Below are 27,337 nucleotides of genomic sequence, written 5' to 3' on the forward strand. Positions count from 1 at the left end.
AGTCTGTGTGACGGGGTTCACTTTGCATATCACATCTGCAAAAGGGATCCATGGTGTATCATGTGGTATGGGATATATAAGTGTGGGTGATGGACCTGAGGAATGGAGGAATGTAACTTGCACTTTACTGCAATCTTCATCTTTATCCAGAACATAACTCAACCACCAAATGTCGCCACAGATTGATGTTACATATCTACTAATATCTGCTGTATGTCCTTCACAACAGGAAATATGTTTCAAACAACTGCAGAAGAAAATAATTTCACATTTACTTTGGTTCCACATTTCAGAGGTATGAAGGCATGAAATTTCTGGGTGTGTGATCTAGTTCCAGTGGTATTGTACCAGTTGGCCAGTTCTTCAGTTTTAACGTATTCTTCAAGGGTCACAAATACAAAGTCTATGTTAGATATGTTCTGATGTGACCATTCATACAGTTGCCTTGCGTCCATAATTTGGTCCTTATACGGTCTTTGTAGGCTTGCTCTGGCTGCTAGTCTTTTTACTGTGGCCCCCAACCTATCGCATGGTCCTTTGCCATGTGCTGTTGCTGAAAAATGCCTTTCAGCCTCAGCTCCAAAATCTTGCTTGTGATTACACAAGTTAATAAAGTTTTATTTTTGTATAGATAGACGGCTGTGTTGTTGTGGTTGAGGCAATCTGATATTATTACAAAATTTAAATGTTTGGCTTCTTTCTCTTTAAAATACACCACAACAGGGTGAATGGTTGCCTGACTATTTGACCAATGATAGGATTGGATTGTGCCTCATCTTGAAAAATGATCAAATAATTCTAAGAAAAGTCACAAATGACAGTCACTTCACATTCCACAAGATTTTCCTCAGTATGTCTCAGAAATGCACTTTGTTCCTTTGCTGTGAAGTTGTGACGAAGTAGGACAGGAAGTTTTTCACAAAATACATCAGCAAATTCACCTACTGGTTTTTGAATTATTTCCAAGTTACATCGCTCCACAGTCTGTATGTGACAGTCTCAATTGCATTGTCTTTATATGCTTTTTCCAAAAGTTCTCTAATCCTTTTGGTACCTGGACATGAAACAATTTGAAAAGAAGCAGTCAGTTGATGGTGGGCTGCAAACCATCATTTGCAGGCAGTCCTTGTATGTTTTAATTCTGCCATCCATCACTGAACTCATTCTTGCATTTTCAAACATAAGCTTCACATTCCGTTGAGTGGTGCACACACAGACTGAGTGTGTTCTACTCTCGCCCGCTAGCACACAATTTTTAGGCCTAAGTTCTGCAAACTTAGAAAATCTCACTTCTACAGGTGGGAATTTTTCTTTGAAAACTATGTATATAGTGTATGCTTCTTTTAAATTAAATTATTAAGCATCAACCTTTTTTAAACATATTATTTCCACCTGTGCTGTTGTCTTCTTTCACTGATATAAAGTCTTTCATCCCTGGTATCACTCTACTCATTTCATAACTTGTAAAAAATCCTTTAACAATATGAATGGTATGATTTGATAGACCTTTTCCTGATTTCAGATCAGGACCAGACAAGGCGCCCTTTTTTTCTACGTCTTGATTTATTGAACTAAGTAGTTAGAGGCCAAAAATTCCTGCATTACTTTTCCTTACACTCCAGCTGTCAGGCATAAGAGTCAGCAGTTGAAGCTTCTTCTTCTTCCTACTATTGAAGCTGTTGTACACCTACTTTACATGTGTTAAGAACTCATCTTGTGAACCATCATTCTCATCATTGCTAGATGCATTCACTAGCAGTTTTCTCTTGCCAGGCACATTGATTCTGTTGGCCTTCTCAGTAGAGTAAATTTTGGATTGCATCCTCTTTTTGTCTACAGGCGACTCTCCCATCTCTAAAAGAGAGCTGTTAGAGCTTCACATTCATTTGAAAATGGCATATAAATAGCTTCTTCAATTTCAGTATCAGACTGACTTTCTTCATGTATGTTGCTAGTTCCAGTGGAAATTTCTCTATGTTTTTCATTTTTCAACTTCTTCAGCTGCTTCCTACAATGGTCACAGACCTCGGATAACTCAGGTGTTCCTGGAATCAAGTCAAACGTCCATGAAGTAACGTGTCTGAAACCTTTTCTTGCATGGGAGTGATTAGGTTTATTAAAAGGATTAAAACAATCCATTCTCACTATCTTGTCAGTGGTATTCATCCTGCAAGGGAAAAACAGTGAGAAATTAACAAGGAAAAGTATAGTGGCCAAGAAATGGGTTGTGTTCTAAATATACAATAACACAGGAAACATCAAATGAACTTCATACAAACAACTCTGATGCTACACTGGCTATAAATGTGGTCTTGTCTGCTTAACCAATCAGCTTCCACCTTGTGAAAGGGGATTTCCCACGAGGGAAATCCCCTTTTTATCTGAGTAAAAGGGGATTTCCCTCTATTTGTATGGCAATCAGCTCCTGTTTTCTTTTAAAGAGAAGTTTCCAAATATGGTACACTATAAAGTAATCATTGTGTTTTATTAATTTAATAGTGTACTGCATACTGCATAGCAAAATTAGTAATTCAAAAATAAAATTTTACTAATTTGGTACTTTTTTTTACAAAACGTGTGTGTATCTGAAGCCCGTGTATCTGATCCCATTAGATCCCATGATAGAATTTAGCTATATGTATTAAGACATTACAAACTATATTTGATAATTTTTGAAATTTTTAAAATCGCCACTTTTAGAGAAATTTAAATTTTATAATTTTCAATTTTTTAAAAATTGTAATGCCTATCTTGTGGCATATCATATTAAAGCCCCATTCAACAGCTTTAAAATGAGACCACTTCCAGGTTTTACATCCTCAATGGTTGCCAGCCTATGGGCATCTAAAGGTGCCAAAATACGAAATTTTTTAAAAAATTTTAATCTTTAAAAATTAATAGCTTCAAAAATAATTGTGCAGTATAACTGAAATTTGGTATTTTTTCATAAGTCTATGATATATTGCTGCATACCAAAAATCATGAAAATCTGAGACATCAGTTCTGAAAAGCTCCCGAAATTGTGTTGATTTGACATGGCATGACCTGTGACTGGTTTCAGTGGAAAGAGTGGGCAACTTAACTTTCAGCAACTACCACTTTCTGCTGTCAAATGTACATAGTGAACAATGAAGTATGCAATATAGTGGGTACCAGTTTGAGATTTTGAAGTGAAGATATAGTACAGCAAGTGCCATCTATTAATTTCGCACTTATTAATCACAAAATGGAAAATTCAGGCTTGAATGTAACAATCTTATGAAAAGGATAATTGCTACTCGTGATAGAGTAGAGTGGAGATGCTGAGTCGCAGATAGGCAGAATGAAAAGATTGTCAGAAAGTGAGCTTTTGGCGAGCAAGGTCTTTGTCGAAAACTGACAACCCCCCCCCCCCTCCCCACACACACACACACACACACACACACACACACACACACACACACACACACACAGACAGACAGACAGACAGACAGAGAGAGAGAGAGAGAGAGAGAGAGAGAGAGAGAGAGAGAGAGAGAGAGAGACGACAACAGCTTCCTCTGGCAGCTGAAGCCAGACTGTGAGCAGAAGTGCATGGTGGGAGAGGCAACTGGGTGGTGGGGGTGAGGTGGAGGCTGGGGTGGGATAGCAGGGTAGGGGTAGAGAACAGCGAAGTGCTGCTTGTGGGAGTGCGCAGGGATGAAGTGGAGAGAGGGCATGTAACTAGGTGCAGCCAGAAGGTTAGATGGAGGGCAGGGGAGAGTGCGGGTGATGGAAAAGGAGAGGAGTAAAGAGACTGGGTGCAGTGGGGGAATAGAGGGCTGTGTAGTGCTGGAATGGGGACAGGGAAGGGGCTAGATGGGTAAGGTCAATGACTAACGAAGATTTACACCACGAGAGTTACAGGAACATAGGATATATTACAGGACAGTTCCCATCTGTGCAATTCAGAAACATCACATTGGGTGGAGCGCTCAGCAACAGGGTGGACAAGCTGTTTCTTGGCCACCTTCCCGTCGGTGGCCATTTGTGCAGACAGGCAGCTTGTTGGTTGTCATGTCCACATAAAATGCAGCACAGTGGTTGCAGCTTAACTTGTAGATCACATGACTGGTTTCACAGGTAGCCATGCCTTTGATGGGATAGGTGATGCTTGTGACAAGACTGGAGTAGGTGGTGGTGTATGCGACAGGTCTTGCATCTCTGTCTATTACAGGGACATAAGCCATGAAGCAAAGAGGAGGGAGCAGGAGTTGTGTAGGGATGGACAAGGATATTGTGTAGGTTCGGTGGGTGGCAGAATACCACTGTGGGAGGGGTGGGAAGGATAGTGAGTAGGACATTTCTCATTTCAGCACACAAGAGGAAATCTACACACTGATGTATGTAACTCAGTTACTCCACTCTGGATGGTACTGAGTGGCCAGACGATGGGACTTTGTGAGGTGGTGGGTGACTGGAAAGGTAAGGCACAAGATGTCTGTTTTTGTACAAGGGTGGGAGAGTAATTACGGTCTGTGAAGGCCTCGGCGAGAGATTCAATATATTTTGAGAGGGACTACTCGTCACTACACAACCCATGCTCTCAACCCCTTGCCTCATGGCTCATATCCCCGTAACAGACCTAGATGCAAGACCTGTCCCATACATCCTCACACTACCACCTACTCCAGTCCAGTCACAATCCTCATCTACCCCATCAGAGGCAGGACTACCTGTGAAACCAGACATGCAATCTATAAGCCAAGCTGCAACCATTGTGCTGCATTCCATAAGGGCATGACAACCAACAAAAGCTTATCTCCACATAAAAGGCCACCAACGAACTGTGGCCAAGAAACAGTTGGACCACCCTGCTGCTGGGCATGCCATGCAACGTGACACTCTTATTTCAATGACTACCTCACAACCTGTGTCATCTGGATCCTTCCCACCAACAACAGCTTTTCTGAATTATGCAGGTGGAAACTCTCCCTGCAGTATATCCTACGTTCCCGTAACACTTCTGGCCTTAATCTCCGTTAGCCATTGTCCTTATCCATGTAGCCCCTTCCCTGCTCCCATTCTAGCACTGCACAGCTCTCTATTCCACCAACACATCCAATCTTTTTACTTCTCTCCATTTCTGCTACCCCCACTCTCCCCTGCCCTCCACCTAACTCCTGACTGCGTCTAGTTGCACGCCCTCTCTCCACTTCATTCCTGCACGCTACCACAAGCAGCACTTTACTGTCCTCCAATCCTACCCTGCTATCCCTTCCCATCCACACCCCAGCCTCCTCATCCCCACCATCCAGTTGCCTCTCCCATCACACACTGCTGCTCGCAGTCTGGCTTCAGCTGCCAGATGAGACTGTAGTCGCGCACGTGTGTGTGTGTGTGTGTGTGTGTGTGTGTGTGTGGGGGGGGGGGGGGGGGGCTGTCCATTTTCAATGAAGGCCTTGTTGGCCAAAAACTCACTTTCTGACAGTCTTTTCGTTCTGCCTATCTGTGACTCAGCATCTCCGCTCTTTGGTTAGTAGCAACTATCCTTTTCATAATATTATTACCTTCGAGCATGGATTTTCCGTTTTTGATTAATATGTGTGACACTAATAAAGGGCACTTGCTGAACTATATCTGTACAGCACTGTATGAAGGACTGACTCTGCATACAAGAAAGTAACAACAATGTTTGGTGAAATTAAACGCAAGGGCAGTAACATTAACACTGTAATGGGAATTCCACCTTTAAACGCAGAAGAGAGGGCAGTTAGGTGGAAAGAGTGCAACGGAGGCCTCTACGAGTTGTTTGATAATGTGATAGAAGAAGAAACATAAGTCAACAGGACAGAGATATGTAATACAGTATTCGATGGAACTTATGGGTACTTAACAGCAAGGTGATCAGTGTCGAGTATTATACTCAGAATTTAAAAGAGCTTTGGATGACTTAATACCAAATAAAGCAGAAGGGATAAATAGCATTCCATAGGGATTTCTAAAATCATTGGGGGAAGTGGCCCCAAAACCACTATTCACACTGGTCTGTAGAATGTATTGACTGGTGATGTACCAAGCGTTGGCAAATGCGAGTGTTATTGCACAATGAGCTTAACAGCTTATGAAGCCAAGTAGCTGACAAAAATAATATACAGAAGAATGGAAAAGAAACTTGAGGAGCTGTTGGATGATAATTTGGCTTTAGGAAAGGTAAAGGCACCAGAGAAGCACTTTTGATGGTGTGTTGATAAGGAATGAAGACTGAAGAAAAGTCAAGGCACATTCACAGGATATGGCGACTCTGAAAAGCTTTCAACAGTGTAAATTGGTGCAAGATGTTAAAAATTCTGAGAAAAATAGGGGTAAATTACAGCAAAAGACAGGTAATATACAATATGTAAATAACCCAACAGGGAACAATAACACTGGAAGACCAAGAACGAAGTGCTCACATTAAAAAAGATGTAAGACAGTGATGTAGTCTTCTGCTCTCATACATTGAAGAAGTAATGGTGGAAATAAAAGAAAGGTTCTAGGGTGGGTTTACAATTCAAGATGAAAGGTATCAGTGATAAGATTTGCTGATGACATTGATATCCTCAGTGAAAGTGAAGCAGAGTTATAGGATTTTTTGAATGAACAGTATAATGGGCACAAAATATGGACAGAGTAAATCGAAGAAAGATGAAAGTAATGAGAAGCAGCAGAAATGAGAAAAGCGAGAAACTTATCATCAGAATTGGGGATCACAAACCAGATAAACTTAGGGAATTCTGGTACCTAGACAATAAAATAAGCCATGACAGATGGAGCAAGGAGGATGTAAAAAGCAGACTCGTTCTTGAGGCAAAACAAGCACTGTATGATTGTAAGAGGTACAGAAGTGTGCGAGTGTGCTGGGGCTTACCCCCATTCACTACTACCAGCGCCACATCATCAGAACATATCTGTGCTCAACAGTCAAAGAATTGCATCATAATCTAAGGGAGAAATTGAAAAATTAAAACAACTTTCCAAACTTTGTCAGTGTATTCTTCAGTATGTTAATGTTAACATCATAAGGACTCAGAATGATCAAATGAATATATTAGGCATAATATATGATCCAAAGAATAAAATAAGTGGCACCAAATAATAAGACTAAGAGGCTGAAATAAGGTACCTCTGCTAGTTTTCAAATTTTTACTGAAAACCGAATTGGAACAAAAACATTTTTATTCATAATAGATTAAGTATTGTTTGTATTTGTAACAGAAAGTTCTAATTATAGCACTTCATTATATTCATAATATAATAAAGCTGTACAAAGTTTCAAGAATGTATTGTAAATAACTATTAATACAAGGAATCTTAAAAAGGCAGTTCAAAGGCCATGTTCTACTATCAGATCCATACTAAAATTTTAGCCAGCAAAGTTTAAACACAGTAGAGCAAAAACTTTTTCAGTAACTAAAGAAAAAAATTACTGTCTTTATATAAAAATTAAGAAGATTGTAAATTGTTAAACAGAGCTATTAATTAATACATGTCCAAGAAGGGGCCATTTAGATGCTGCTACTTGTGCCTAGGTCGGTAGATAGCACACATTCCTTTTGGACATCTGCTGTGCATAAATACAGCCAGCGAAGCAGTTAGAAGAGACACTTTGCACAAAGATACCAGTCTGTCCGTGTCAATCAAACGCCTGTGTGTGCTGTGCTTCAGATGACATCAGAGCCATGCAGCTATCAAAAGTGTTAATGGTAAAATTAGGAAGTGAACTCATGAGGACCAAACACTGTTGTGGGTCGCTAAGATTTCACGGACGTAACTGTTTGTGTGTTGCCCGTCATGTTGACAAAACCACAAGGCAAGAGGAGAGATCATTTCTACTTTTCAGACAAGTAATTAACTTTTGGTTAGAAGTCAGGGCAATAGACCATTTAACTTGGAACTTACTATACAGGTCACCTCTGAACTGTTAATATTGCTGTTTCTGATAGGGACATCATCATATTTTGTGCATGTCAACCTTTAAAGAATGTATCAATCAGTTAAAACTCAGAACTTTTAATTACAGTCACAGTTCCTGATCCAACTGGGTAAACAGCAAGTAGGAATTTTTTTCTTTCAATGAGTTCAAAGAGTTATGTGGACTGGAAGACTGGAAATAATGTTCAATATGTTTTCCACCACTTTCTCACTGACTGCAATTATCATTTTCAGGCTTTTGTAAATGGTGAAGGTAGATTTAAAGCACACAGGTACACAATTTAAGTGTCTTTTCATGGTGACATAACAAAGGTAATGACCATTTTGATTATTTACCTGCTGTCCGCCACACTGGCAAAAAGGGCATTCCTGACAAAGAGAAGTCTGCTAGTAACAAATATAGTCTTTGAGGAAGAAATGTCTGAGAATGTATGTTTGGAGCACAGGACTATATGGTTGTGAAACAAGGACTGTGGGAAAACTGAAGCAGAAGAGAATCTAAGCATCTGAGCTGTGGTGCTACAAAAAAATTTTGTAAGTTAGGTGCACTGGGTAAGGAATGAGAAAGTTCTCAGCAGAATTGGTGAGGAAAGGAATATATGGAATACTTGGACAAGGAGGGACAGGATGATTGGACATCTGTTAAGACATCAGGGAATAACTTGCATAGTACGAGAGGGAGCAGCACATGGTAAAAACTGTAGAGGAAGACAGACTGGAACACATCCAGCAAATAATTGAGGACATAGGTTGCAACTGCTACTCTGAGATGAAGAGGCCTAAAAAAAAGCATGATGAGGTGGAAATCACTTGCTGCCAAGTGTAGGCTGTAGGACAGATGTTGAAACATGTACAATTTCAACTGATTCAACAGTTATTCTTGGTATATTGCACTTCTTGGCAAATAATTAGTGTGTCAATTCGAAGTGTTCACTTTGTAAGACTGCCCACGTAGCTTGGACTTTACTACAAGTAATTTTTCACTATTTAATGCATCCAAAGTGCCTTGGGTTCCAGCACTGACAAAAAAATTTCAAGATGTTATCACTGGCTAAGTGAGATCTAACATGCAGAAACTTCGAAAGGCTTTATCAACTAGTAGAGATAATCTTTAAGCCCAAAAGATTCGCATATAGTAGTACAAAGAAGTGTAATCAACATCTTTCTAATAAATTTTCTTTTCCCCTTCTACAGTATTTTACTTACATACCACTAGGCCCTACTACTCATACAGCCCATGTAAAAAAAAGGAAAAGGTCCCATATACACCAGGCATCATAGGTACTATTTCGTCTACTAGCAAATATAAATAAACAATGAGAACTTTCAGTAATGAAGTAGATCTGACTTAGCCTATTTCAACTGCGTTAAGTATAGGGACTACTCTACGAGAACATACCACTTCAAAGGTAAGAAAATATCACACAAAATTGTGAGAAACCGCTGACGTGCATATTCTTGAAACAAAAGAAATATCTTTACTAATGCTTTCCGTATCGATAACGATTTGAGATAACATTGCTGTTACACTATCAAATATCACATAGTCTAATGTTAATTTCTCTACGGTATAGGGTCTTGCATTGAAAATACTGTAGTTCTCAACAAAATTAACTGATATGTCATTAAAAGTTCCACGACTAATGTAACCTGACCTGCTTCATGTCTGACCATGGGCTCCTGATTACGGTCTCTCAAAATATCTATCAGAATAGGATTTGCGATGGGATCCTGCATCTGCCCAAGGCAGTATGCCAGTTCATGTTTCAGTAACGCCGAAGGATCATTAAAACATTGCTTAATACATTCAACAGCAACAGGTCCGCCTATGTTTTTCAATGTGAATAATGCTCTAAATCTTTCTTTCAGCGGCCTTTCCTGGTCGTTCAACACTGATCCAATAGCTCGTATTCTCTCTTCAGGAATCAGACTCAAACTCATCTTGCTGCAATATTATAACGAACTTAATTCACAACATACACAGTTACACACTTCGTTTCAACGTCACATCATCAGTCACCAAGACGGCAAGACATGTGACAATCACAACCAACGCATATCGCTGAAAGCTGTTAGGTTGTCACATGTATTGTTTTTATAATTTTTCCCTCTAATTTCCCTTTAACACAAAGTAAACTATTCCTGCATATTTTCTATTTATTTGACTAATTTGCTAGTTCTATTTGGAATGGTTTTCTATTCATTTTCACGCTGTGTCACTGCCGCCTATATTACGGGCAGCCGCGACTTCGTTCACTGTCATGTGTAAACATCGAGTGTAGCGTGGTATAGAGCCCTTATAAGTTCCTGTGTTTACAAACACTAGACAACCACGACCGCAGCTGCGTAGCACTATATTTTTGTTGTGAACAATGTTAGTGATGTATAGATATCTTATTGGTCTATAGGAGAAAACCATCTCTTCTTCGTAGTGTAACAGAAGTGGTGTTCGAAATATTGCGTCCTTCTGAGACATGGCAAGTAGCAGATTAGAAAAAGTTGGAACCATATATTCAAGGTAAATTTTAGTAGTTTTGCTACTACCTCACATCGTGTGGTCTTAAGTTGCATATGATGACAATAGTGTAGTTCACAGGTAGAAACTATGTCCGTGTTTCTCGTTCGCAGGGTTACCGGTCTTCTGAAGTCTGGTGCCATGAAGAATGAAGATAGACCAATTTGGTACGATGTGTACAAATCCTTTCCACCGAAGTACGAGCCAACCTTCTCCAGACCTGCTCCAAATGTACCCATAAGGAATATCTTTTACCCCGAGGATAATTTGCGAGCGTAAGAATTTCAATTAACTCAAATACTCTGCGCTCTGGGCATGCTTCGGCGATCTCAGTGAGCACTGCACAACGGTAGAATGTTATATACCACGGCAGATCTTGGCGCTATCATGTGAATCGTAAAGGTGTTAGAACACTACATAAAAAACGGCCTCAAGGTGTGCTAATGACATGCTGATTTGGTGCGTGGCTGTAAATGTGGAACAGATGTTTGTGGACAAACTCTGGGGCAATGAAATGAAATGTGGGGCAATGAAATGAAATGATCGTATGGCATTTATTGGCCGAGATATCCCCTTCAGGTTTCGGCCGCCGTATTGCAAGTTTTTTTAGTTGACGCCACTTCGGTAACTTGCGTGTCAATGATGGTGAAAATGGTGATTAGATTAGATTAATACTAGTTCCATGGATCATGAATACGATATTTCGTAATGATGTGGAACGAGTCGAATTTTCCAATACATGACATAATTAGGTTAATTTAACAACATACTTAAGTTAATATAACTACTTTTTTTGTTTTTTTTATTTTTTTTTAAATTTTTTTTATCATTATTTTTTTTTTCTTAATTTATATCTAAAAATTCCTCTATGGAGTAGAAGGAGTTGTCATTCAGAAATTCTTTTAATTTCTTCTTAAATACTTGTTGGTTATCTGTCAGACTTTTGATACTATTTGGTAAGTGACCAAAGACTTTAGTGCCAGTATAATTCACCCCTTTCTGTGCCAAAGTTAAGGTGCGTTTACACTGCCATTTGTATCGGCACATGTATGAGATACATGTATATGCGACTTTGCGACATGTATCGCGACTTGTATGAGTTGACAAGTATCAACCTCATACATGTATGAGCGTGCGTTTACACTGGTTGATATGAATCACTGTGCGATAGCTTTCGACGACGATTTGGAAGATTTCACATTTTTATGTGTTGGTACACTTGCTCTTTTGGAAGATGATAGGAAGAAAAGGCGGAGGAAGCGTAGATGGTGGCAGAGAGAGTTTCTCGCGAATTAACGCTAAAGGATGGCGCATATTTTAGAAATTATGTTAGGATGAGTATGGAGGATTTCCGCGGTTTGTTATCACTTGTGGCTCCTCTTGTGTCCAAAACCAACACAAACTTTCGGGAAGCGATTCCACCAGAGGATCAGTTGGCAGTAACACTCCGTTTTTTGGCCACTGGGGATTCCTCTTGAAACGAAGATTTCATTACAAAACATTTGCATTGTCGCACGATTGCTAATGCCAACGTCTCACACACGATTGTCGGCATCCGCTGTCAACATTATCACGCGAGGCCGCCGGAATAATAGCAAAAAATTGATATACGTGCCAGATGAATGAAAAAATTATAGAATGTATTACATACTCTGATATATATATAAAACTTTTACCTTCACTTCTTGGGATAAAACTTGCACAGTAGCCTCGCAAACACGAAGAATAATGTTGCATATGGCACTTTTTGATGTTCTATGCAGATACATTAACGTCGAAACGATAGTCGGCACCTCCAAAACTCAAACAGCCACCAAAGAGCCTGATACTACGCATGCGCTAATCGTCAAAATAAGCGGCAGGTGACAAGACGACAGGAAATGATGGTACTGCGCGTGCGCGAGTTCTTCAAATGTCGCTCATACATGTCGCGTATATGGCCAAAAAGCGATATACAAAATGTATACGCGACATGTATGAGCTCGAGGGTCCGCATACAAGTTCCGTGAATTTTTGTATGAGGTGATGTATCGCGACATGTCAAATTGACATGTCGCTCATAAGGTACGTTTACACTGGGATACATGTATCGCGACATGTATAGGTGCGTTTACACTGCCATTTGTATCGGCACATGTATGAGATACATGTATATGCGACTTTGCGACATGTATCGCGACTTGTATGAGTTGACAAGTATCAACCTCATACATGTATGAGCGTGCGTTTACACAGGTTGATATGAATCACTGTGCGATAGCTTTCGACGACGATTTGGAAGATTTCACATTTTTATGTGCTGGAACACTTGCTCTTTTGGAAGATGATAGGAAGAAAAGGCGGAGGAAGCGTAGATGGTGGCAGAGAGAGTGTCTCGCGAATTAACGCTAAAGGATGGCGCATATTTTAGAAATTATGTTAGGATGAGTATGGAGGATTTCCGCGGTTTGTTATCACTTGTGGCTCCTCTTGTGTCCAAAACCAACACAAACTTTCGGGAAGCGGTTCCACCAGAGGATCAGTTGGCAGTAACACTCCGTTTTTTGGCCACTGGGGATTCCTCTTGAAACGAAGATTTCATTGCAAAACATTTGCATTGTCGCGCGATTGCTAATGCCAACGTCTCACACACGATTGTCGGCATCCGTTGTCAACATTATCACGCGAGGCCGCCGGAATAATAGCAAAAAATTGATATACGTGCCAGATGCATGAAAACATTATAGAATGTATTACATACTCTGATATATATAAAACTTTTACCTTCACTTCTTGGAATAAAACTTGCACAATGGCCTCGCAAACACGAAGAATAATGTTGCATATGGCACTTTTTGATATTCTATGCAGATACATTAACGTCGAAACGACAGTCGGCACCTTCAAAACTCAAACAGCCGCCAAAGAGCCTGGTACTACGCACGCGCTAATCGTCGAAATAAGCGGCAGTCGACAAGACGACAGGAAATGATAGTACTGCGCATGCGCGAGTTCAAATGTCGCTCATACATGTCGCGTATATGGCCAAAAAGCGATATACAAAATGTATACGCGACATGTATGAGCTCGAGGGTCCGCATACAAGTTCCGTGAATTTTTGTATGAGGTGATGTATCGCGACATGTCAAATTGACATGTCGCTCATACATGTCGCGATACATGTATCCCAGTGTAAACGTACCTTATGAGCGACATGTCAATTTGACATGTCGCGATACATCACCTCATACAAAAATTCACGGAACTTGTATGCGGACCCTCGAGCTCATACATGTCGCGTATACATTTTGTATATCGCTTTTTGGCCATATAGGTGCGTTTACACTGCGATTTGTATCGGCACATGTATGAGATACATGTATATGCGACTTTGCGACATGTATCGCGACTTGTATGAGTTGACAAGTATCAACCTCATACATGTATGAGCGTGCGTTTACACTGGTTGATGTGTATCACTGTGCGATAGCTTCCGACGACGATTTGGAAGTTTTCACATTTTTATGTGCTGATACACTTGCTCTTTTGGAAGATGATAAGAAGAAAAGGCGGAGGAAGCGTAGATGGTGGCACAGAGAGTTTCTCGCGAATTAACGCTAGAGGATGGCGCATATTTTAGAAATTATGTTAGGATGAGTATGGAGGATTTCCGCGGTTTGTTATCACTTTTGGCTCCTCTTGTGTCCAAAACCAACACAAACTTTTGGGAAGCGATTCCACCAGAGGATCAGTTGGCAGTAACAATCCGTTTTTTAGCCACTGGGGATTCCTCGTAAAACGAAGATTTCATGACAAAACATTTGCATTGTCGCGCGATAGCTAATACCAACGTCTCACACACGATTGTCGGCATCCGTTGTCAACATTATCACGCGAGGCCGCCGGAATAACAGCAAAACATTGATATACGTGCCAGATGCATGAAAAAATTATATAATGTATTACATACTCTGATATATATAAAACTTTTACCTTCACTTATTGGGATAAAACTTGCACAATGGCCTCTCAAACACGAAGAATAATGTTGCATATGGCACTTTTTGATATTCTATGCAGATACATTAACGTCGAAACGACAGTCGGCACCTTCAAAACTCAAACAGCCGCCAAAGAGCCTGGTACTACGCATACGCTAATCGTCGAAATAAGCGGCAGTCGACAAGGCGACAGGAAATGATAGTACTGCGCATGCGCGAGTTCTTCAAATGTCGCTCATACATGTCGCGTATATGGCCAAAAAGCGATATACAAAATGTATACGCGCGCGTATATGGCCAAAAAGCGATATACAAAATGTATACGCGACATGTATGAGCTCGAGGGTCCGCATACAAGTTCCGTGAATTTTTGTATGAGGTGATGTATCGCGACATGTCAAATTGACATGTCGCTCATACATGTCGCGATACATGTATCCCAGTGTAAACGTACCTTATACGCGACATGTATGAGCGACATTTGAACTCGCGCATGCGCAGTACTATCATTTCCTGTCGTCTTGTCGACTGCCGCTTATTTCGACGATTAGCGCGTGCGTAGTACCAGGCTCTTTGGCGGCTGTTTGAGTTTTGAAGGTGCCGACTGTCGTTTCGACGTTAATGTATCTGCATAGAATATCAAAAAGTGCCGTAAGCAACATTATTCTTCGTGTTTGCGAGGCCATTGTGCAAGTTTTATCCCAAGAAGTGAAGGTAAAAGTTTTATATATATATCAGAGTATGTAATACATTATATAATTTTTTCATGCATCTGGCACGTATATAAATGTTTTACTATTATTCCGGCGGCCTCGCGTGATAATGTTGACAACGGATGCCGACAATCGTGTGTGAGACGTTGGCATTAGCAATCGCGCGACAATGCAAATGTTTTGTCATGAAATCTTCGTTTTACGAGGAATCCCCAGTGGCTAAAAAACGGAGTGTTACTGCCAACTGATCCTCTGGTGGAATCGCTTCCCGAAAGTTTGTGTTGGTTTTGGACACAAGAGGAGCCACAAGTGATAACAAACCGCGGAAATCCTCCATACTCATCCTAACATAATTTCTAAAATATGCGCCATCCTCTAGCGTTAATTCGCGAGAAACTCTCTGTGCCACCATCTACGCTTCCTCCGCCTTTTCTTCCTATCATCTTCCAAAAGAGCAAGTGTATCAGCACATAAAAATGTGAAATCTTCCAAATCGTCGTCGAAAGCTATCGCACAGTGATTCATATCAACCAGTGTAAACGCGCGCTCATACATGTATGAGGTTGATACTTGTCAACTCATACAAGTCGCGATACATGTCGCAAAGTCGCATATACATGTATCTCACACATGTGCCGATACAAATCGCAGTGTAAACGCACCTATACATGTCGCGATACATGTATCCCAGTGTAAACGTACCTTTAGATTTAATCTTGAATAGTGAAGATCGTCCTTTCTCCTAGTATTGTAGTTATGCACACTGCTATTACTTTTGAATTGGGTTTGGTTGTTAATAACAAATTTCATAAGAGAGTATATATACTGAGAAGCTACTGTGAATATCCCTAGATCCTTAAATAAATGTCTGCAGGATGATCTTGGGTGGACTCCAGCTATTATTCTGATTACACGCTTCTGTGCAATAAATACTTTATTCCTCAGTGATGAATTACCCCAAAATATGATGCCATATGAAAGCAATGAGTGAAAATATGCGTAGTAAGCTAATTTACTAAGATGTTTATCACCAAAATTTGCAATGACCCTTATTGCATAAGTAGCTGAACTCAAACGTTTCAGCAGATCATCAATGTGTTTCTTCCAATTTAATCTCTCATCAATGGACATACCTAAAAATTTGGAATATTCTACCTTAGCTATATGCTTCTGATTAAGGTCTATATTTATTAATGGCGTCATACCATTCACTGTACGGAACTGTATGTACTGTGTCTTATCAAAATTCAGTGAGAGTCCGTTTACAAGGAACCACTTAGTAATTTTCTGAAAGACAGTATTGACAATTTCATCAGTTAATTCTTGTTTCTCAGGTGTGATTACTGTACTTGCATCATCAGCAAAGAGAACTTACTTTGCCTCTTCATGAATATAGAATGGCAAGTCATTAATATATAATAAGAACAACAAAGGACCCAAGACTGACCCTTGTGGAACCCCATTCTTGATAGTTCCCCAGTTTGAGGAATGTGCTGATCTTTGCATGTTACGAGAACTACTTATTTCAACTTTCTGCACTCTTCCAGTTAGGTACGAATTAAACCATTTGTGCACTGTCCCACTCATGCCACAATACTTGAGCTTGTCTAGCAGAATTTCATGATTTACACAATCAAAAGCCTTTGAGAGATCACAAAAAATCCCAATGGGAGGTGTTCGGTTATTCAGATCATTCAAAATTTGACTGGTGAAAGCATATATGGCATTTTCTGTTGAAAAACCTTTCTGGAAACCAAACTGACATTTTGTTAGTATTTCATTTTTACAGATATGTGAAGCTACTCTTGAATACATTACTTTCTCAAAAATTTTGGATAAAGCTGTTAGAAGGGAGATTGGACGGTAATTGTTGACATCAGATCTATCCCCCTTTTTATGCAAAGGTATAACAATAGCATATTTCAGTCTATCAGGGAAAATGCCCTGTTCCAGAGAGCTATTACACAGGTGGCTGAGAATCTTACTTATCTGTTGAGAACAAGCTTTTAGTATTTTGCTGGAAATGCCATCAATTCCATGTGAGTTTTTGCTTTTAAGCAAGTTTATTATTTTCCTAATTTCAGAGGGAGAAGTGGGTGAGATTTCAATTGTATCAAATTGCATAGGTATGGCCTCTTCCATTAACAGCCTAGCATCTTCTAATGAACACCTGGATCCTACTATATCCACAACATTTAGAAAATGATTATTAAAAATATTTTCAACTTCTGACTTTTTGTTCGTAAAGTTTTCATTCAATTTGATGGTAATACTGTCTTCCTCTGCTCTTGGTTGTCCTGTTTCTCTTTTAATAATATTCCAAATTGTTTTAATTTTATTATCAGAGTTGCTGATTTCAGACATGATACACATACTCCTGGATTTTTTAATAACTTTTCTTAATATAACACAGTAGTTTTTATAATTTTTGATAGTTTCTGGGTCACTACTCTTTCTTGCTGTCAGATACATTTCCCTTTTCCGGTTACAAGATATTTTTATACCCTTAGTAAGCCATGGTTTGTTACAAGGTTTCTTACGAGTATATTTAACTATTTTCTTGGGGAAGCAGTTTTCAAATGCATTTACAAAAATGTCATGAAATAAATTATATTTTAAATTGGCATCAGGTTCACGGTACACCTCATCCCAGTCTAACTGCTGTAGGCTTTCCCTGAAATTTGCAATTGTTAAATCGTTGACTGAACGTACTACTTTGGAGGACTGTGATGAAGTACACACAACACCCAGTCCTCTGCAGCAGCTGCATGTCGCTTGCTTTCCAGTGTGCTGATTCTGTCCGCATGAAATCTTTATTGGAATGATTCACTGATCTCGTAAAGTAGTCTGGGGTCTCGGTTATGTTGGAACAGGACAGTTTGGCTGTGAGTTGATGAAGCCAATGTATGTGAAGACGACATAAATACTATATTAACAAATTCCTCTGTAGAGTACCCAGAGGTGTACATTTGCTTCATACATAACGCAATTTCGTTAAATTTAAAGTAGCATGACAAAAGTTTTGAAAAATCTTCATTATTTTTATATTCGATGTGCTTTTTCAAGATTCGCTGGAAATTTGAAATCAGTCGAAAGTTTCAAAAATAGGTCATCTCCAACAGAGACCACCTTCTCCAATCAGCCTTCATTGGTGTTGAATGTTAAAACAGTTTTGGAGGTGTAACTATTTTGGCATCCTGTTGGAATAATTTCCTTGGTGTCCCAGCTCTCCCTGTCATTTTGTTGTTCCTGCCCCCCCCCCTCTTCCCCTTCCCCCATTCCCTACACCAGAAAGAGTGAGAAATATAGATAAGAGTAACAACAAATAACAAAATGTGCAAATTTAGGATATCAAGAAATAACAACAATAATATGAGTGTATTGTGTTGTTGTTTTCAGACCTGAGACAATTTTGATTCATTTATTCATGTTAGCCCAACCTAAACAAGTTCCTTCATCTGTTCACCAACTGCAACCCATTGTCATTTCACGCCTACTTAATTTATTCAACCTTGGCATCTCTGCAATTTTTACTTTTTGGTCATTCCATGTCAAGATGGCCAGAGGTCCCCACTCGACCATCTCCAAATCTAATGAAATTTTGTGGGAAGGTTCTATATGGTCTTTGATGGTTATATAACAAATTTCAGTTCAGTACCTTCAGTGGTTGAATTCTTAGGAGCTTTTAAAGAGAGGCTATTCATCTTCGCATCGTGTACAAAGGCATAAATGTGCTAAGTTTGGTAGGCGTTTTTAAAATTTCTAGCAAACATTTGGTCATGTACATTAATATACACAGACAACTTTCTATGCTGAATCACACCATGACAAAAATGTGAGATTTAGCCACTCCTAAACATAGATACAAGCCTCTAAAGTGGCTAAAAAATTTGTCGCACTATTTTAAGAGCCAAGGTTTGACCAACCACTGCTTGTTTTCGTATGGACCAATCACACCAAAACTTCAGAGGATTATTCCTACCTATGATGTCTTTATATGTATCAAATTTAATTAACATTGGATGCCTTGATGAGAAGGTATGCATCTGCAAGTTTGGCCAAAATTTTCTAAGTGCAAATTGTAGCGTATTTTTGGGGGGCAATATCTCAACTGTGTCTTGTTCAATCCATTTTTTTCTTGCCACAGCTGGAAAGAACATGCTTAAGCTTTCAAAGCTATATTATTTAATTTCTGGAGCTTACATACTGATTAGTAAGAATACATTCCAGAAGTTATTATTTTAGCACTTCCTGAAGATCGAAAAGTGAGATATTTTGCTCATTAAGTCCTCTAATAAATTTTTTATTTAGTATATAAATCAGTTTCAAACATTAATTTAACAAACGCCATACACAACACAAGCAAATTTGCAAAACAAAAACACTAAAGTGTCAGCTCCATTTTTGGTTAAATCGTTCTACAATTTTGTCAATGACAGACTGAGGAAAACTGTATTGTCTTCCTGATGATGATGGTGCTTCTAAAGTCATGAAAAATGTTGCTCAGAAATCCAGCAGGTGTCTTGAGCAGTTGGCCAGTGCAAGGAACGAGCAGAACCATGTGGGTTCATAAAGCTGATGAGGACATCATCTTGTTCATATGAAACTTTTCCTACCCACCAAAAATTGTCTTACACCCATGCAACACACTGTCCTGGTTGTAAACTTGCAGTTGAGATTGTTGGAATTTCTTCATCTACTTCAGAGGCATTAACTGTGATTGCTGTAGCATCTTTGGAAACTCTTCTTGTTGCTTGATCAAGCTGAACTTTTTCAAATTTTTTTTATACGCAAAAAACTATGCCTGGAATACTGTCACCATAGAATTTGAAAAAAAATCGTATGGCATCAATATTTGGTTATCGAAGGGCCTCTGCAAACTAGCACAGGTTGCTAGTCTTTCTGCTGTTCTCACAGTGCCAGCACAAGGCGATTTACTGTGGCTTGTTCCAGAAAAATTCCATTCAACATTGATGGCAAAATTTTTTCATGCATACATAAATTGATGAAATTTTTGAAATTCTTTTATTGAGCTGATGAACCATCACTAAAGATGTTTTCGTTCTTTATCTTTAAATATGCTATTAACATTATTTGAAAGGGGTGGACAGCAATGGCATCATGATGAAGACAGTCGCTGATAATACAAATGCTAATACTCTGACATTCTTTGCCACCAAAATAGATAAGAAACAGATGTAATGTGGTCCGGCTATTCTCCCAATGAAATCCTTGCACAGCATCTTGAACAACAAATGAACAAGTTTCAGCAAAATCCATTAATACAATTAATTCATTTCCTGCAAGATTTCTTTTTAGCTGCTTAAGGTATAAACTTCAGTGTTATGTCACAAAGTGATGGCTTCTTAAACCAGTAAGTTTCCAAATCAGTGCCTCCATGAAACCTTCAACAGTTCTCTGGCATGTCTCTAATGTGCCTCTGTCAGAATGGACACACTGCTTGTATTACATTGTTTCTTCAAGGTCATAATCTTTAAAAGCGTCTTTAAGAAAAGCCTCTAGTTGTATTTTTCCTGGACATTTGTCGCAACGTTGCAGTATATAATTTTTTGATTCCAAGCTGCATGTAGTTTCTTCTCAAAACCTTGTAGTCGTCTCGGATGGACGTTTCTGAAGCCAACATTAATTTGACATTTTGATAAATTGCACATACACATACTGAATGTGATCTAGAAGCACCAACTGTAGTGCACCATTTCAGCCCGAGCTCACAAAATTTTGAGAAGCTCAGTTCATTTCCATATTGCTTACAATAAGCAATGAACATTTCTTACAGGTTACAAAGGAGCGGTGGTTCCTGCTTGTGAATCTTTTTCCCAGTTACTCTTACTGCATCATAATCCTTTCAGCTGGGCATAAATGAGAAAACTCATCATCTCCAAACAAGTGAGGACATTTTGTTTTACTTCATCACTGAGCTTTTTCCAATTTTGGTTTGCAGGTGTTGCCAAAATCCAATCTTCCATCTTTAGTTTCCTAGACTTTTTCACCATTTTAGTTGAAACAGCAAATTCTTTAGCCATTTTTTTCAATAGTCCAGCTATTTGTGTCCAGGATCAAAATTTGAACTTTACTGCAATTTCTTGAAGCCTGAAGCTTAATCTTAAGTTCTTCAATTAAGGTGTCTTTATCTTTAAGTTTTTGGCACTCTTCCATTTTTATTTGAACAATATCTACTTGGCTCACACCAGCAGCTGTGGCAATTACCTTAGTAATGCTGCCTTGGGCCTTTAGAACTTTGTGCTTTATGTATCCCATTGAATACCTTTTGCTGATCCATTGAAGCTCTAATGGTGACTCTTCAATTGGTGATAATGAAGTATTAACAGTAAAGCAAGCATCAATGACACCCATGTCTTCAGTGGATGGACTTATCCTGGTAAGATGATGTAAAATATACAAATTAGTCCATCAATACATACTGTTTTAGTGCTTACCTTTAGCTACAACAATGATTATTGATTATTCAAACACTCAGTACTCAACACTAAGATTGTACAGTGTCAACACCAAACATCACTCTGCACAGAAAATTGACTCTGTGAAAATTGCTAATAATGAAAGCAATAATTGAAACTGGTGATTCAGCAATGTATCACTGCTGCGTGGATAGAGCCTTAAAAAACTATTGCTGCTTTATAATGCTGATGGAAACTGATTTACAGTACATATATGCACCACCATGCAGTGTGGGATTACAACATTCCAAAGCAACATAACATTCCATTACGATATACTGTAAAATGATGTATAAACACTTCTTATTAGCATAGTTACATTCCCTAAACTACAAGCAAATCTTATACTATTAAAAGACACTACAATGACATTTTTTGATTTACAGCTTCATATTGTATTAATTTTTTGTATTTATCGATAATCCATTTTCCCCACTTTTGATAGGTATTCTTACTATCAATATGCGAGATCCAAAAATTGGAATAGCTTCTCATTCTTCTTACCAAAGTTAAATATTAGCTATTGGCTGCTCTTCTTTTTACTTTTTTGTACACTTTCATGTAGGATTGTTTACCTGCCTCTCAACTAGAGAGATTAATGGTGCTTGGCTATTGATATTTGTATCTTGATCCAGTAAATCGTAAAACTGTATTTCTTTGTCACCAGTGTTACTCTCTCTTGGGTGGATTGTGTAACCATCATCTCTGGATGCCTTTGGAAAATACATTTGGTTCAGTGTGTTACGCAACATTGTCCATGCTACCCATTCTCATTTTAAAAGAGTGCTTCTTCCAGTATGTGGCTGGCTGGTACTATCAATAGCCTATATCATCACCAGTAAATTGAAGTGCAATATTTTGTAACCTTCAGTGGTGCAGTTTACCGCTGTAGTACTTACTGTGGGCACCCGATGGGAACACAGGATTACGGTGTAGTTTTGCTCCAACTTTGAAGGTAATCTTCACCAGGATTATCATATGTTCATACTCTTTGTAATTATTTAATTAAACATAACTCAGTTTTGTATGGCAGTAGTTCCTTTGCTAGTACTTGTCTGTCCAGCCAATTTAACAATATTTCTTCCATTCAGAAATTAAGAATGTTCTCATACATATTAATGTCTGGTTACAGCCACCTATCTGTACCAAGTATTATGTTTGCATTTATGGTTGATGAGTAAGAGAAATTCTGAGCTGCTTCCCTGAATGCGTTTGCAGTTAACTAATGTTATGTAACATTTTCTTTTTCCTGACCTGCAAGACTGTATATTACTCCTCCCCCCCCCCCCATACATACTAAATACAGATAACTCATTATTTTGTCTATAGAGCTTCATACTTATTCCTTATTGGCCCTACAGAGGGTTTCTCTAACTTAAGATGTGTTCATTTACATGCCACACATTCTCTGCTATCTGAGTAGCTGCTTTCTAGGTGTAGTGCATGACTGACATCTTCAGGAAGACCCAAAAATTTCTGCCTTAGTGTGCAGGTCTAGCTATATGAAAGCACAATAATCACAGATTTGATAATTTTCAAGTTCTGTGGTTTGTTGTTTAAATGTCTCCAGTTTAAGCTGATTACCTGAATCCAAGCCATTTCCTGAAGACATACATTTAATTTCAGTCGCATGAAACATACATACACATATTTCATCTTCAGCAATGAGTAATGTTTTAGGTGATACTTATGATTTTGGATGATTCATATTTATCTCTAGGACTGGAGTAATGTTGCAGATTTAGAGACATAAAGGACATCAGTTCTTTTTTATTTATTTATTTATTTATTGTTCCGTAGGACCAAATTAAGGAGAAGTCTCCATGGTCATGGAACGAGTCAATACATGAAATTATAACACAATATTAGAAACAGATAAAATGAAATATAAAAAAACACATTCAGGTGACAAGTCATAAATTTAAATAAAGAAAATCAACAATGTAACACTGGAATTTGCTTAATTTTTTAGCTCTTCCAGGAGCTCCTCGACAGAATAGAAGGAGTGAGACATGAGGAAACTCTTCAGTTTAGACTTAAAAGTGTGTGGGGTACTGCTAAGATTTTTGAGTTCTTGTGGTAGCTTATTGAAAATGGATGGAGCAGAATACTGCACTCCTTTCTGCACAAGAGTCAAGGAAGTGCATTCCACATGCAGATTGGATTTCTGCCTAGTATTAACTGAGTGAAAGCTGCTAACTCTTGGGAATAGGCTAATATTGCTAACAACAAACGACATTAAAGAAAATATATACTGTGAGGGCAATGTCAGAATTCCCAGACTATTGAATAGGCGTCGACAAGAGGTTCTCGAACTTACACCATATATAGCTCGAACAGCCCGTTTTTGAGCCAAAAATACCCATTTTGAATCAGAAGAATTACCCCAAAAAATAATACCATACGACATAAGCGTATGGAAATATGCGAAGTAGACTACTTTTCGTGTTGAAGTGTCACTTATTTCAGATACTGTTCTAATGGTAAATAAAGCAGCATATAGTTTCTGAACAAGGTCCTGAACATAAAGCCTTCGTTAAATCAAAGAAAACACCCGTTCGCAACCTTTTATTTAATCCGTCCAAAACCTCACAGAGAAAAGAGAATATAGCATTTTCAGTTGTTAAACCATTTCTAAAACCAAACTGAACATTTGACAGCAAGTTATGTGAATTTAAATGCTCCAGTAACCTTGCATATACAACCTTCTCGATAACTTTAGCAAACACCGATGGCATAGAAATAGGTCTATAATTGTCAACATTATCCCTGTCTCCCTTTGTATAAAGTGGCTTCACTACCGAGTACTTTAATCGGTCAGGAAACCGACCACTCCTAAAGGAAAAGTTACATATATGGCTAAGTACTGGGCTAACATACATAGAACAATACTTCAGTATTCTGCTAGATACCCCGTCACATCCATGACAGTTCTTGGTCTTTAGTGATTTAATTATTAACTCAATCTCCCTCTTGTCAGTATCATGGAGGAGCATTTCAGGTAACAGTCTCGGAACACTTTTTTCTAAGAGTGCTATATGATTTCCGGCTGGGACTAGGTTTCTATTTAGTTCACCTGCTATATTCAGAAAGTGATTATTAAATACTGTACATATATGCGACTTATCAGTAACACGGAAATTCCCACTACGCACTGATTCTATATCCTTGACCTGTCTCTGCAGACCAGCCACTTCCTTTACGACTGACCATACGGTTTTAATTTTATCCTGAGACTTAGCTATTCTATCTGCATACCACATACTTTTTGCCTTCCTAGACATTTTTAAGCACCTTACAATACTGTTTGTAATGGGCTGCTGCATTTAGATTTTGACTGTTTCTAACGTTTTGATATAATTGCCACTTTGTTCTACAATATATTCTTATCCCTCCAGTCAGCCACCCAGGCTGCCTGTTTGTGCTAGTACCCTGTTTTGAACGTTCTAACGGAGCACGAGAAAAGTCTTGAGAAAACCATTATATTTATCGTCTACTGTATCAGCGCTATAAACATCTTGCCACACTTGTTCCTTGATAAGGTTTACAAAGGTCTCTACAGCAACTGGATCAGCTTTGCTAAACAGCTGATGACTATATTTAACACGTGTTGCAGCACAAAAATCTTTTAGAGTTAAAATTTGTGCATCATGATCTGAAAGGCCATTCACCTTTTTGCTAACAGAATGCCCTTCTAGTAATGAAGAATGAACAAAAATGTTGTCTATGGTTGTTCTACTGTTCCCTTGCACTCTCGCTGGAAAGAATACGGTTTGCATAAGATTATATGAATTAAGGAGGTCTACCAGCATCCTCTTCCTTGCACAATCACTTATACAATTAATATTGAAGTCACCACATATAACTAACTTTTTGTATTTCCTATAAAGTGAATCAAGAACTTCCTCTAGCTTTAGCAAAAATGTTGTGAAATCGGAGTCTGGGGATCTATAAATAACAACAGTTAGAAGTTTAGCTCCGTTAAATTTAACCACACGTGCACAACATTCAAACACCTTTTCAGTGCAATTCTTTGAAACATCAATTGACTCAAATGAGATGCCGTTTTTCACATACATGGCTACTCCCCCACACCACAATGAGCTCCTCGAAAAGCTCCCAGCCAACCTGTATCCTGGTAAAGGAAGCCTCCTTATTTAAGAAGTGTTTAGATATACCAATAATTTCAGAGTCAACACTAACTTTATCTCTAATACTTTGTATATTTTGATGAAATATACTAATTCCCTCATTACTCGGATACCTAAGCTTTGTCAAAAGTGGTTCCTTTGTTAGAGAGACTTCCCTTAAGCAGGCATACATATCAGCTGACTTCAATCTAAAAAAGGTGCAGCTCTAACACCCACTACTGTAGGAATTTTCCAATGAGTGATCCCACCAACCCCACCTATGCTGTCACCTATAAGCTTTGCCAACCTCCTCTTCCCATACCTGTTGAGGTGCAGGCCATGTCTAGTGAAACCCGTCCTGCTGATAGACTCCACCGACACCACTGAAATGTGACCCATGCTTTCTGTCATCAGCGCACCCCCAAGTCTCATGTTATTATGCCTGACGGCTGTATTAAGATGAGGCCGATCATGATGCTGAAACAGTTCCACGAAATGCACATTCGTGTTGCCAGTCTGAGTGGCTATCTTTTCCAGGTCACCATCTATGTCATACTCCCCATCCCTATCAATACTGTTACCAGCCCCACCCGCAATCACTACCTGATCCTCTTTAGTAAAATCCCTACATAACCCCCCTATGTTAACAGTCACCTGAGCCAATCCTGCATTAGGCTTCACAATGCTGGTGACCTGGTACTCACTCCCCAGCACTTCCTGCAACTGCTGGCCTACACCTCTGCCATGAGAACTACCTAACAGCAGAACCTTCTTCTTCCTCTTCGACTTTGCAACTGTTCTAGCCACCGTAACTACTGAGGTCTGCTGTGTACTTCCTACATCTACAGCTACTAGAGATTCCTCTCCACTAGACTCTGACAGTTGGTCATATCTATTGTAAACACCAATAGTAAAACTATCTGAAAATCTTCTTCTCCTAGCAGATCTCTTGCCAACAGCCAGCTCCCATTCCCCAACCCCCTTCTCCCTCCTCATCCTATCTAGCTCCTCCTGTGCGTTTTCCAACTGCACCTGAAGGGCACAGATCTTACGCTCCTGCTCCTCTATCAACTTACTCTTGCTACATAACTTGCAGTTCCAGGAGAGGATCTCACCAGAATGCCCACTGGCTTCCCCACTGCATTCGCCCCCAGTGAAAATACTTCGAACAAGTCTCACACCGCAATCCACTACTCACGAACCTACGGCAAAGCCCACACTTCTCACTCATGGTAAAATTTTACTTTTCTAAGTTCCGGTGCTACAATAAGAAGATGTTAAAAACCTGACTACAATAAACACAAACTTACTCTACAAGGGAAGTAACTACTATTATTAACAGTATTAATAAACAACAAATGTGAATAAAACAAAAGACTAATACAGAAAGAGAATAAAACGTCTAATGAGACTGTAACAAAGCTGAAAACAGTTCCCAAAAGGTTCTTCTGAAATTATTTCACCAGAAAACATTAAAAACTCCGGTTGAAGACTACTATAGTTCCTAAATAAACCACTATACACAAACAATTAATTAGTACTTAGCTTTCGATGCGCCGCTACAGCAGTAACTGGTCAGCGCGGAATG

At 39.0% G+C, this 27,337-nt stretch overlaps 2 protein-coding genes across 2 annotated transcripts in view; one reads left to right on the plus strand and one right to left on the minus strand.

Annotated features, from left to right (window-relative positions):
- Positions 1–9,971, minus strand: part of LOC126477367 (deoxyhypusine hydroxylase) — a 48,166-nt gene extending 38,195 nt beyond the window's left edge. The window contains exon 1 of the mRNA XM_050103611.1: positions 9,588–9,971. Within this exon, the coding sequence (XP_049959568.1) occupies positions 9,588–9,873 (286 nt within the window). The 5' untranslated portion in view covers positions 9,874–9,971. The remainder of the gene's footprint in view (positions 1–9,587) is intronic.
- A 212-nt stretch (positions 9,972–10,183) lies between these two features.
- The window catches only part of LOC126477383 (probable 28S ribosomal protein S23, mitochondrial), a 31,690-nt gene continuing 14,536 nt past the window's right edge, over positions 10,184–27,337 (plus strand). The window contains exons 1-2 of the mRNA XM_050103612.1: positions 10,184–10,450; positions 10,561–10,722. Coding sequence (XP_049959569.1) covers positions 10,407–10,450; positions 10,561–10,722 — 206 coding nt within the window. The 5' untranslated portion in view covers positions 10,184–10,406. The remainder of the gene's footprint in view (positions 10,451–10,560; positions 10,723–27,337) is intronic.

This window comes from Schistocerca serialis, chromosome 1, assembly GCF_023864345.2.
Source record: "Schistocerca serialis cubense isolate TAMUIC-IGC-003099 chromosome 1, iqSchSeri2.2, whole genome shotgun sequence".
Classification (NCBI taxonomy): Eukaryota; Metazoa; Arthropoda; class Insecta; order Orthoptera; family Acrididae; genus Schistocerca; species Schistocerca serialis.